The following is a 14,256-nucleotide window of genomic DNA, read 5'->3' on the forward strand; positions in this document are numbered from 1 at the left end:
CTTGCTTATTATGCTCATTATGTTACACAAAACATATATATTATATAAACGTGCTGGCTAAAGCATGTATTTTTAGTGTGTGTGCCATTTCTTCTCATTCCTTTTTCCCATTTTTTTTAGAAAGCGTGTATTCGATCGGCCCCTCCTCTTACTGTCTGTTGCACAAAAATATCCCTTTTTCACTGTCTCAATTCAAAGCCTCAACTTTAAACCAGTCTGTCTCTGCAGCTCCCATTAACCTGACTCACTCACATGCACACTTTTCTCTCAAGAGCCTTTTAATAATGCATGCTATTTAAATGAGATAGATTTTTTAAACACACCAGTGAAGCCTGAAGCACGCTCTCTTTCTACATCCCTACATCCTGCTGCACCCCGGTCCCTCACTGTCCTCCTTGCCTACCAACCGTTGCCCTGGAAACTGTACCATCATGGAGACATACGCAGCATAGAGGGAGCAAGGCAAGGAGTGAAAGTGTGTGTGTAATCCTACAACAGGCACACATAGTCTCATATGTGTCTATAATGACAGAGGATTGGCATAATGAGGGTCAGTTTATTCACTGGACTCATCGATGCATAATCAGTGTCGGTACAGAGTAGAATAATGATCGATACTGCAAGATCTATCAAACGCTTCGGTTCAGATACAGTGTACATCACATATTATTGTTCCAAAGCAATTAATTAAGGCATGCACAGGCAAATCTGCACAAAATTAGGATTATATTAGCAACAAGGGTTATCATAATGCCTCTCAAATCAATTCATGTCACAGAGAAATCTTGAGTAGCACGGGTGCTTTCATCAATGTGAAAGCAAATTACAGAGTTTGTAAGGGAATGTTTAATACAAAAAAATACTTGTAACCCAGAGAACTGGACTGGATTTCTTTCAGAATGATATTATGCAGGTGATCTGTAAACATGCTTGTAAGGTCAAAGTTTCACCAAAGCACAATCGGCATACAAAACAAATGGTCTTATTGTGCGGAGAAAGGGCTGATTTCAAAATACTAACCAAAAAAAAAAAAAAAAGAGAGAGACAGTTTGTGAAAGCACTGCAGTGTTAACAGTCAAGAGTTGCATTACGAACACTGTTCATGTCCATCAAAGAGACTCATCACCAGGCGCAACTGAAAGCGGTACAAATATGTACAGACGCATATACACATATATAAATATGTACAAGCATGAATTGTAAGCAGGTTAAATATAAATAGCTCAGCAGAACAATTCAAGAGAACACAAGTCAAGCTAGCATTCACTGACTGCACGCAGCTGGATCAAATGTGCATGCGAAGGATATTCCTATTTGAGTGGTGGGGTGTGAAGTGGCCACAAACGGAAATGTATCAAAAAGACAACTGTAGTAGCCCCTTCGGTTCACGCAAACCGAGCCCACTGAACGAAGGCCTCTCACTACCCACACTGAGTCAGCATGCTTATCGACATCATACTGCTTGTGATACTGAATACATTGTGTTAGATACAGAACATTTACAAAGTGCTACACAGCATCGGTTTTGCCTTGTAAAAAAATAAGTATACTTGATTTCAGAGACTTAACAAGTCTCTGTTAAAAAGCTGATAACATCAGTGAAAGAGAATCGCATTCTGCATGCAAGAGACCTGAAGCCATGAGGATTTGTGATATTATCTGTAAATGAACTTCAAATATGTTGGGATGCACAATAATGGGGTATCTAATTTGTCATCGTTTGGAAGTATTTAAATTTATTAGTCAGCCAATATTTTATTTATTACATTTTGGGGGCTGATTCACTGTAAAAAACAACAACAACAAAAAAAAACAATTTAAAAAAATAAAATAAAAATCATGTTTCCAATTGAAAATTTTCTAGTGAATGATCACATCTAAATCTTTCAGTTGGCCAAACTTAATTTCAATTCAATTTTTTCCAACAATTTTTTTTTTACTTGGAGACATGTTTTTTTTTTTTTTTTTACAGTGTTTCCAATATTTTTTAATCAGCCAGTTGTAATTTTATCGGTTAGTCAATATAGGATTTTTTGTGCTGATATTGAATATTTAGTTGTGAATGTTCATATTCATCTGTTTTTAGATTTAATTCATTGGTTGGTTGTATTTAATCGTTCAGTCGACTTTTAAATATTATTATTTTTTGCCTGATTTTTTATTTTATTATGCATGTTTTTATATTTATAAATTGTTCATAATATTATTGGTTAGTCAACACTGAATATTTAGGGGGGCTTGGGGGGGGGGCTTATAATGAGTATATAATTGTTCATGCTCATTCCCTCTGTTTTTAAATGTAATTTATCAATTGTTGTATTTAACTTTATTAGTCAGTCAATTTTGGATTTTTTTGCCTGATATTGGATATGTAAATGTGCATGCAGTTTTACATTTAGATTAACTTTGTCATCTCACTTAAAGTTAATCTTTAAAAACATGTTCAATTCCATAAAATTGTGAAATGTAATATTGAGAAATTATCAAAATAAAGGACATTTTTTAGCATAATTTGTTTTAGCTTGAATGCATTTAGACAATATAAATTTTGAAAATTAGCCATATGGGCCATAACATCATAAAACAATGAACAGATTGTCATTATGGACTACAGTTTTAATATCGATGCATCCCTTAAAAATGCATCCATGCTCTTATTTAAGCTGAAGTTTTGGCAGCGTCTGAATTTTGGCACAGTTGGTGTGGCCTAACTAGGAATGATTCAGGTATCATTCTGTTGAGCGAAACAAATCATTCCACCAAGCAAACAGTTTTTAGCTGTGTAAAACGATTCATCATAATCAAAACAACCCAGCACTCCTGCTAAATTCGCTGAAAGAGCGTTGTAAACGCTACAGTATAAAAACTTGAGTATCATCATTTTGCCTCATACTGCTAAAACACAATAAAAAAATAAATGTTTTTTTTTTTTGCCTTGAAGGATCTGGCCGAGCATAGCTGTAAGGATGAAGGGGGGCATGTTTGCAAGCCTTACAATACTGGCTTCCTCTCTCTCTCACACACACACACACACACACACACACACACACACACACACACACACACACACACACACACACACACACACACACACACATGAGCAGCCAATCAGAGGCAGCTCAGGTCCCTCTCAACACTACTGCATTCCCTACATCTCCCCATCTCTGGGGTATCTTTTCATCTGAAGCCACCTCCCTCCCTCCCTCCCCCTCCTCTTTTCTTTCTCCATCCTTCCATCTGTGAGAAACAAAAGACTGCAGCTTGGTCTCGATCCCTCCCACTTTCTCTTCACCTCTCCCTCCTTCTCTCACTGTACGATTCTCTGACACATCATTTTTGTTTATGTGTATTAACCTGCATCTTAATACCTGTGCATTTTGTGTGAATATTAAGAACAGAGAGAATGAAAAATAGAGAGGTTTGTGTGCTGGTCTTCCACATCGTTTCATTACTTTCCTTTGAGACAATCACTGTGTCTGATAAAAATCTGTTGATGGATGCCAATACAGAAGGCATCTGCTTTTTTGTATGAGCAATTACAATTTAATCTGAGCTTCATAGATTCGGGGTACTAAGCTGATATTGTGCTTAAAAAGACTTCTAATCTTTGTCAAAAAACAAATCCTCTCAAGCCTTTCATTCTTTTCCTCCCTCACATCCTCAAGGGGTGCATGACGAATGAAATGAGATCATCTTTGTGGTCTCCTCACTGACATCATTTCAAATGAGGAGTCCTCTGTTGAAAATAAAAAAACAAACATGCATGCCACGCCACTTCACTCGTGATACTGCTGAGTGTCCATGTTGTTTCTGACAGTTCTGGCACGATAGAGGATAAAGGTAACATCCAGCTTTAGAGTCTTCAGACAGAGTATAAAACAAGTGAAAAAGCATTCAGGAGCATTCAGATGTAGAAATATGAATGACACGTGGAAGAAGAAATGGTCATCATATACTGGTTGTTGGGTGAAGTTTAGTTTAGAATTTGACTTCATCCTGAGCGTCGTGATGGCCGTCAGGTCTTTAGTATTACTGAAAGAGAGGAAGAGGTCTTCAAAGAGTGAAGCAAAGCGAATTCAAACCAAATACCTCCTGATGATGATGATAAGACAAATACAAATAACTTAAGAGAAAGAATTTGCTTAAAAAAACATTAAAAATCGTACTAACCCAACATTTTTTACATTAGTCAACGAAACATTATTTTTAATCTGGTCCCTGAAACAGTCTCAAAAAACTTAGAGCTATTATCAATCAATCTTCTCTGTAATCAGATCTAATTCAAATCCCGACAGTGAGCTAAAGCTTCAATCTGACATTGACTCAAATCACAAAGTCAGCTCATTAAATTTCATATGCTCTGGCCTCATGGGAAGGATACTCACCGCCCCAGTTGATGACGATAGTAATAATAATGATGACAATCCCACCCACCAATGACACGATGGACAGGACCTTTGCATTCCGGCCAAGACGGCGTGCGCCATCCACGTTTCCCTGCTGCAGACTGTTACGTGACTGAGGGTGGAAAGAGAAGTTGAATGAATAGATATACAATGAAAAGATATACAAGTAGAATATATATATATTATAATTTCATTAGCATAAGAAAGAATTATGCAAGATACAGTTTCTTGGTCCGTAAGAAATGTTTTTTAGTTTACACTGAGACACTGAGTAGCACAAATCTTGCATACACAAGTGAAATCGCACACCCTCCTTACTCGACAGAAACTGTATCCAGACATCCCACCCCACGAACACACAAGCACACACCATCACTGAGAAGGTCAAGCCAACGATGTTGATGGGCCAGACAGGGCAGAGGCAGGCCAGAATAGCCCATATGAGATAATCATTGGGTTTGGATCCGTCTCCTCCGGCATCAGTGGCGGCGCTGGGCTGTCGGGTGAGCGACGGTCGAGGTGACCCCGCGAGACTCAGTGAACCAGAGCGGCTGCTCAGCCTGGCGCGCCCATTTGCATGTGCGTGGTTGGGTTTGACATGTTGCTTACGAGTAGGAGAAGAAGTGATCGGACAATTGTTGATAGGAGCCGGGCAAACACCATTACCTGTGTGATGGCGAGAGAAAGAAACACGTGAGAAAGCGAGACAATTGCCGAATACATAAGCATGCATTTCAGCCTGTCCCTTTTTAAAAGAACCGATTCTTCTTATTCTTGTCTCCAAAGGCACTAACATCTCAGTTTTTAATGGTAGACGGTGGTTGTATCTGACTCATCTACTTGTTGAGAAAAACAGACCAGAATAGACAGTGGGGGAGGGTACAAAACCTGAGAAGAAAAGCGAGTGAAAGTAGATTGAGGCTCTAAATTATTTTATGCCAGTCTGACTTCAGGTCTAAGATTAACACTCAATGAAATTGAGTAAAAAATGCTGAGAGGTCCTTTTTCTCAGAAGAACAGAAGAGATGCTTGTACATCACAGTGGGACTACAGCTACGTCTACACTACTCCGGAAAAAATGTAAAATTAGTATTTGTCAAAAAATGAATTTTTAAATGGGCCGACAATGAGGTGTTTTTTTTTGCTGCGAGTAACACAGGAGAATAAAGTTGAAAAAGCGATGGAGAATTTAGACTTTAGACCCGCCAAAACAACTGTACAGTGTCGTTCACCATCTTGGCTGAATTGGTCATATGACTGCATCACATGGCTAAAACTGCATCACCATTTTTAAAACCAAAGGTGATCATTAAAGAAACCCCTGCCCCCAAGTGCTTAAGACCTTATTCAGAGTAGTACCGCCATGACAGGTATGATAGCTAGGCTGTGAGGGATAGACTTACCATGTTTTTTACGGTGGCATCCGCTTTAAAAATGTTTATAAAGCTTCGAAATCACTTATCATTTTCCACAGCTATCGTCTGGGGGTTTTTTGTGTACTGAAATTTCTCTAAAAACATATTTTTGCAGTTGTATCATCAGCAGAACAATCCAAGAACACACTAAATAACAGTACAACCCACTGAAGAGACTTACGTCTATCCCTCACAGCCTCACTTTCAATTTTAATTTGGCACTGCTCTGTGTGAATTAGGTCTATTAGGGGATCAATGGGGTCTTTAAATGGAGTTGGATCCGAGCAGGTCCAGATCTACTACCTCAGTTTTTTTTAAACAAATTTATATTTTTAAACAACACACTGCAAAATGCAAGACAATAAAACTTATTGATATTTACTTATTTCCATCTTCTCGTCAATGACTGTCAGGTGATCTCTGGGAGGGGCATCCTGAGAGGGTGCGGGGTCAACAGCAGGAGTAGGTGTTGTGGCGGGGGGTGGATCTTGCTGCTCATTTTTTATTGGCTGAGAGGAGTTGGCGGTGAGGTCCGACTCTGTGCCTGGTTGCTGCCTGGGCTCTTGCTCTGACTGTTGCTGCTGCTGTTCTTCCTCCACTGCACCAGGGGCAGCAGCGGGAATGCTGGCATCAGCATTCAAATCCATTCCCAAGGTATTTATGACAACTTTTATGTGGGAAAATCAAGCGTTTATGTCCGTATACACGTTGGGATTCTGAATTGTTGAGAACTGTTGAGTGAAAAATCAATGAAAACATATAAGGCATCAAAAAATTATATAATGCTCAATCACATGCCACTTGTATTATTAAAGGGTTACTTCAGGGATTAACATATGGCTTTGTATCAGTAGAAACCTTGGAGTATATTCAAATGACCGTGCTCCCCCCTCTTACATTCCCCTGAGACAAGAGATTTATGCATTTTATTTCTGGAAAAATTCCTCTCGTGACGCAAATTGACGATATTTGCGTCACAAGAGGAATGTTTGCCCAGAGGCTAAAGACTACAGCCAGCAGAGGGAGCCATTTCCGCATGTTTTCAACTCTTGCATGGGGAATGGAGATCACACTTACAGCACAGCTCAGCTACATAATTTAAACGGATGCTAAGCAATGTAAGTGTTTTAACTTCTCAAATTAATTTCTATGAAAGTTAAGCTTCCAAAGGCATGAACTGAACTCGCATTGTGAATGTATGCTGTGAATGTGGTCACGATTACCTCAGCTCTCATCACGAGAGCTCATCAACTCATTTATGACGTTAAATGTAATCTGACTCCTAATCTGAGTTTGCTGTGAGACTCACGCGGCAACTCGATCGTTATATTGAACACACGTTCAGTATTTAATAGTACTTTCTGAACTCAGTCACAGTAATCCAGTAGGTGGCTTTGGGAGTGGCCTCACAGGGCAGCGAAGCATTCTGGGAATTGTAGTCTTTCATCCCCATGAGACAAAAATACATTTTCTGTCTTTTCTCAGTCTAGAAAGCACCAAATTCAAAAATAATTTCACATTTCTACTACATTAATGACCCAGTTTAAATACAGATTCATCTTCCCAGCGCTGAAGTACCCCTTAAAGCCAATAATGTACACTACCATTCAAAAGATTAGGGTAATTAGATGGATACTTCACCAAAATTTTAAATTATCCCATAATTTACTCACCCTCAAGCCATCCTTGGCTTGATCGCTTAAAACGCTTGTTCTACGTCTGATGTCAAACATCACCCCAGTTATGCTTTTTTCATACATTTAATACGAAAGACAGTCTGACAAAGCTAGATGTTTTACATTATACATTTTTAAATATAGATTTAATTTTGTTTTTACAAAACACAATCCCTTTGCTTCAGAAGGCCTTTATTAACTCCCCAGAGCTGTGTGGATTACTTTTATGATGGATAGATGCACTTTTTTGGGATTCAAATGTTGAGCAGCCATTAATTAAAGCATGGATTAGCCTGGACATTTTTTAATAGTCTATAACTCTGAACAAAGAATGTCAAATACACGTAGGATGGCTTGAGGAAGCATAAATCATGGGGTAATTAAAATGTTCCGGTTTAAGGTCTTTTTTTTTAATACATTAATTTTATTCAGCAAGGACACATTAAATTGACCAAAAGTGACAGCAAAGATATTTATAATGTTTATTAAAAATAATAATAAATGCTATTCTTTTTAAAAATGTACCATGTTTTTTCATAAAAAATCAAGTAGCACACTTGTTTTCAACATTTTTTATCTTATTAGAATGATTTCTGAAGGATTGTGTGAAACTGAAAAAACAGCTTTGCCATTACAGGAATACATCACGTTTTAAAATAGAAAACATTTATTTAAAATTGTAATAATATTTCACAATATTATTCATATAATTACTAAGCGCAACATGTGCAACATTTTCCATAAAATTATAATGAGAACATTATAATTGTGTGCTTGGGTCATGGCTTTTAATGATGAGACTTTTGTTATTGTACTAATCAGGCTCTTAAAGATTATATAAAAATTATATAAATATCGCCCAATATATAGTGTTAGCAGCTTTCAAATACATAGAAATATCATATCGGACAAAACTTTGATATTGGTGCATTCTTAATACAGAGAAATGTTTTGATGTGCTAGACTGGGTAAAGCCTGATCTGCCAGCGATTTGTTTTTGCTCTGCAACTCAATGTTCAATTTTAAATTGAGCTTGGTGTGGTGATAGCCAGACAAGCCACAGTGTCCAGTTTTAAGGAAATTCACTGCTGATGCTGCATATTAAGCTGGAACAGAACCTTTAAGATCTCACCAACATAAAACCTAAATTAATTTGCTATGGTAAATAGATAAAAATATGTAATTAAATTCACTAAATCTATACTCTTATACGGGGTATGGCTTCATTTTTGCCAGTCAACTGTAACCAAAGGGGGTGGGTTTTTTGTTTTCGATATCTCAGTCTGCACCTGTTTACCTGCCTCCTATAAATCTCACAGCAGAATCTGTTCTGAGAAATGAAACAGTCACCACAGCCAGCTTTATTTGTGCTATCCTCATCTGCCTCATCATATACAGATCTGAATTTTTAAAGAACAGTCTTTTTGAGGTGACTTATGTTAGATTTGACAACGACCAAGGCTGGACTGCCTAAAAATCGTTGTATGGATGGTCTTTAAAGACAAGCATTCAGTCACACCCAAAATCTAACAATCAACAATAAACCCTAATCATATTCAGAAAGAAATAAAGTCAAATATTCATTACATTAGGTACATTCTGTACTTTGAAGTCCACACACGAGCATCAGGCATATCAATGTCTGTGAGATTTTTTTTTTTTACAGTCTATAGAGAAAACAGAGAGCATCAAATGACACACCCATATCTGAAACTATAAAATCTTTTATGATTTATGACAGCGCAAATACACACTATAAATGAACACTGTAACTGACTTGTGTACACCATGCGGCGTTTAACGTTATAATCAATGGAATAATCAATCAATCGCTCATGAATGACTTTCCCCTTTCCCTGTCATCTCTCTCACTCAGTGAAATTGAAGAGGTAGGCTACCCGTCTAGAGACAGACACACACGGGACACGGAGCCGCGCGTCTTCTGCACGAATGCCAAATGGGTATATATCATAATTCAATGAGAATAATGGTTACAGGGCAACCCGTGCAGGCACACACATTCAAAAAGAATACAGCAGTAAGAAAAGTGACACACCCACAGGACCCGAGACAACGACTGATGAGAGAAACAAAATCATAGCAGCTTGCAGATCTGAAGTAGCCTATACTCACCTTAATCTAGCGCAAAAATCATTAAAATCCTTCTCATTTTGAATTTAGATAAACAGTAGGTATATGAAAGTTCAGATGGTGCTACAAAATAAAGATTTAAAAAGGTGTCGCTTTACTATACACAGCTAATGCGTTTCAGTATACAAACGTGTGGTGATCTGTCTGCATATCATCCTCTGCGTTAACTCTGTTCTATCTCTCACTGCATGAACCAGTGTGCGCGCTCGACTCTGTGCGCGCGCGTTTTTTTTTTTTTTTTTTTTTTTTTTTTGTGGTGGTGGTGGTGGTTTACTTGTAGAGAAAGCTCTAGAGATAGTGGTGGGGATTGTGATTCATCCCAGTGACTCGAATCTTTTGAGTCAATTGAATAAAATGATTGAACACTTGCTTCTTGTGTTACATCAGTAGGCTACAGGGTTGTTTTTGCGAAGTCATAGGCAGCAGTCAGTGGCGGCTCCAGAGATTTTCTGTTGCAGGTGCTATGGGGATGCTTAACACTTAAGAGAAGGTGCTTTGAATTTTGCGGCATCATTATGGCATTATGGAGTCGCATTGGACCACCCTGGTTTAAATTAATACATACACACCCGCCTTATATATATATATATATATATATATATATATATATATATATATATATAATTAGCACTTTGGGATTGTTTTTAACTATGAAAAGGGCTTTACAAATAAAATATATATTATATATATATATATATATATATATATATATATATATATATATATATATATATATATATATATATATATAATATATTTTATTTGTAAAGCCCTTTTCATAGTTAAAAACAATCCCAAAGTGCTAATTATATATATATATATATATATATATATATATATATATATATATATATATATATATATATATATATATATATATATATATATATATATATATATATATATATATAATTAATATTAAATATAATATAATTCTGGGCTCTCTTGAGGATGGTTGCTAATATCACCTGCAGCTCAAACCGTAACCATAGTTGCCAAGTCCGCGTGTTACGTGACTTTGGGCTTCTTTTTGGGCAAGTCGTGTTAAAAATCTTGAGTCGTGGGTTGCGTTTTTTTGGGTTTATTTTTTAAAATGTGTTTGCTTGTTAGGAAAATATGACAAGCAACTTTGTTTCTTAATAGTTGCTGTTTTGTCCAGTACATTGCTGACACGGTCTTCTCACAGCTAATGGCCATTCAATGCAACGATACTGCAATTCGTCCTCATACATCCCGCCTCGCTCCTCATTGAAGAAAAATCGCGTTCAACGTGCAGCATGTGATGTGACCATAGACTGGGACATTATAAATGCACTGATAGTTCGTAGATGTAAATAGACGAAGACATGTACAGAGACGGAGGAAACGGAGGAGGCACCTAATTTACCGATTTAAAAAAAAAATGATAATAGATTTTTTTTATAATGTACTTTTTAATTCCGAAGAATCTCAATGTATTTATTATTACAGGCTATGATAAAACAATAAAATAAAATGTGTGCATGTTCACCACTGCTAATGTGTGCACTAACTCCGACTATGGGTTACCATAATTAGCCTTCACATCACTTTTTCCATCTCCAAACCTCTTCTGTTCACAGGCTTTATTGCAATTTGAATAATTTTGTAATATCACATCTGTTTTTGCTTTTCAAACTCTGAAAGGTTTCAATTTAATAGCAGGCTCATTTATTGATAAATTGTTGATCATAAATTATATTGATAATAATATAGTAATATTGGGCTTGTGTTTGAAGCTGCAGTTGATTATTTATCTCGTGAGACTTGGCAACACTGACTGACTGTAACGTTAGCATCCTCAATGAAAACCGCCGCCGCCGATTCTCTGTCTTTAAGTTCATCCCAGGAATTTTCTTGTTCTTGAGGCTCTGTGATGACGAGTGTTGTGTCTGCACCTTCACAGTCTCGTTCCTCGTTTCAGGATATGACTCAGAACGTGGACGTTTAGGGAGCAAAAAACGATCCAATTTGGTGTAACGTTATTTTACTTTGCTAAAACTCGCTATCAAAAACAAGCTCAGAGGTTTGCGGGCGCCGAGCCCATTGGCCAAAGATGATCACCTGTTTGGGCCTCATGTATTTAAGACTAATATATAATTTTAAATTATTATTTAATTCCTATTTTAAAAACATGAGAGAATATTCAAACATGACTTTAAAATATGAATATAAAAAATTACAGACATTTCTTGGGGGTGCTGGGCAGGTGCTATGACTAATATAGGGGGAGCTGCAGCACCACCTAGCCCCCCCCTGGCGCCGCCACTGGCAGCAGTTGAAACATTACAAGTAAAAAAAAAAAAAAGACAAACAAAAAAGTATATTCTGGCAAATGATTTGATGGTGACTTCCAATATGGAAATGTAATATATGTCTATATATGAAATATCAATATATGCGATATATGTGATATATAAAATAAAAACATATATGAAACATATTAGAAATTGGAACAATTCCATATATTGACATATAAATGTATCCCATATATTATATATGTTAATGTATGTATAATACATATTTTGACATATAGGTCTCATATATGAAATATCCTAATATGCTCATATAGAGTAAAAACATAAATGCACATATATGCACAGTATCAGAAATTCCATATATTGACATATATCTTTAGTCCACATATTATATATGTTTAAATTATATATGTGACAAATCATTATCACTGTCAAATGTCGTAGAATCTTAAAATCTATACTATGTATAAAACAAATGACATTTAAAATATAAAATGAGGCAAGAGATAAAGGACTCAAGGGTGCAGAGGTTAATGGGCTTTTTATTAGACTTCAAAAATAAACAATCGAAACAATCAAACCCCTTCATGCTTGTAACTGGCTCGCCTTAGTTTTTTATACAATAAGAAATCCTCAAAAAAACAGGAATTCACTTTTGCCAATAGTTTGTGTTCAAACTAACTGTAAGATTCTCAATGAGGGAGTGAAAATAAATTGTATCTATTTAACCACTGAATGAGATAACATAGTAACAATTAGCACATGGATGGAAATCCAAGACAGCATTGTGAATATCAAAGCTCAACACTATAAGTAAACAAATAAACAGTAAATCAATTTCAAACCCAAAATACTAGTGATACACAAACAAAAAACACCAAACAATTCAAAATGCCGTAGAGGGAAAAGGATATACAGATATACAGTCTGCAATGCAAGTCTCTTATATGAGTGTTGTAGAAGTCCCAGTCCCAGCAGGCAATGAAGATATACAATCCTAAATCCTAGATTAGGCACTGGCACAATCCAACACAGGTAAGAAGTAGGTATCAGTGCACTTAAGCCCCATAACAGAGTCCTCTGCGAGCTTCTCTGCAAACTTCCAAACACTATGAATTAACATTTTTATGGGTACATAAAAATGTGCATTTGAACAAGATTGTAAAGCATTAGAATGTACAATTCACTTACCTCTCAAACACAATGTGATTCCAGGCATTTTCACCCATTCTCCATTTCCATGCCTCTCCTCTATGCCACTCGTAACCTTAAAACCACTTCCTCCATTTGTTGCCCTCTAGAGGACAGGATGAAAAATGTCACCCATGTACCAGAGTAACCGTTACATGCTACACAGAACAAAACATGAAAGTACACGCCATAGCTAATGATGAGCATGAGCCACATGCTAAACAAACAACCCTAAACACATGGACAAAAGAGTGTATACTGCCCAAGCAAAACTAGATGCTCACACGAGACCAAGCGAATGCTCAAACACTTACAACGAAGAGAAAAACACACATGGAGCTTTTAATGTCCGAAGCCTGAACCAAAACCAAATTATGAAATGCCAGGATTCAAATAGCACTATATAAATCCACAACCCATATAAAATCCTATACAAGCATACTGAATGTTTGCATATATTATGTTTAAATAAACTTACATATATAAATTCGACATATATTGTTTACATATATGGCATTAGCATACAGTACCATATAAAAAAATCATCATATCAATAATTTTAATATATGTATATATAATAATTATTCTATGGGTATTTCATACATGGTATAAACCTATATCTTCATATATCGTGAGAATGTATATATGCGCTAATAATGTATTGCCTTATATGAAACATATATGATATCACTACTCGTATATAGGGACATATATGTACATATATTACATTTCCGTATGGGTTATGTTAGATTTTTTATGTTAATAATACTAAAGTACTTAAGAAACTGTAAAATAAAATAAAATGCATTCAATTATTCCACAGTGGGCTTTAAAAAAAGCTTGTCTTGTTTTTTGTTGTTTTTTTCTGAGATGTAGGCCTAGCTATCTTCCTGGGAAACTACCAATTAAACTCTCCAGATTTTACCATCAAGCATTATTTTCTTGAAAAACTTTGTTTCCATCACAATTTTTTTCCAAACAAAATGCTTTTCTATAACAACTGTCTTATTGCCTCTAGGAATACTGTAAATCTTTATTTTTGCGCAAATGTTTTGAAAAAAATATACAGGTGCTGGTCATATAGGCCTAATTAATATCATCAAAAAGTTGATTTATTTCACTAATTCCGTTCAAAATTTGA

General features: G+C 36.2%; 1 protein-coding gene across 1 annotated transcript; it reads right to left on the reverse strand.

The window, feature by feature from the left end:
* Nucleotides 1-536: 536 nt before the first annotated feature.
* LOC137038631 (proline-rich transmembrane protein 2) lies at nt 537-9,851 on the reverse strand. The gene is made up of 5 exons (XM_067413353.1): nt 9,631-9,851; nt 6,204-6,552; nt 4,777-5,072; nt 4,386-4,518; nt 537-4,032 (listed from the first exon to the last, which is right to left on the reverse strand). Exons 2-5 carry the CDS (start codon nt 6,466-6,468, stop codon nt 4,016-4,018), a joined length of 711 nt encoding a protein of 236 aa, XP_067269454.1. The 5' UTR covers nt 6,469-6,552; nt 9,631-9,851; the 3' UTR covers nt 537-4,015.
* Between the last annotated feature and the right edge of the window lie 4,405 nt (nt 9,852-14,256).

Source organism: Pseudorasbora parva, chromosome 2 (genome assembly GCF_024679245.1).
Source record: "Pseudorasbora parva isolate DD20220531a chromosome 2, ASM2467924v1, whole genome shotgun sequence".
In the NCBI taxonomy this organism is placed as follows: domain Eukaryota; kingdom Metazoa; phylum Chordata; class Actinopteri; order Cypriniformes; family Gobionidae; genus Pseudorasbora; species Pseudorasbora parva.

Excerpts from the sequence above, each read along its gene's own strand:
- LOC137038631 (XM_067413353.1), bottom strand. The coding sequence starts at position 6,468 with ATGGATTTGAATGCTGATGCCAGCATTCCCGCTGCTGCCCCTGGTGCA. Across the intron at positions 5,073-6,203 it reads TGACGAGAAGATGGAAATAA|GTAATGGTGTTTGCCCGGCT; the intron begins GTAAATATCAAT and ends GCCATCACACAG. Across the intron at positions 4,519-4,776 it reads GCTTGACCTTCTCAGTGATG|TCACGTAACAGTCTGCAGCA; the intron begins GTGTGTGCTTGT and ends TTCCACCCTCAG.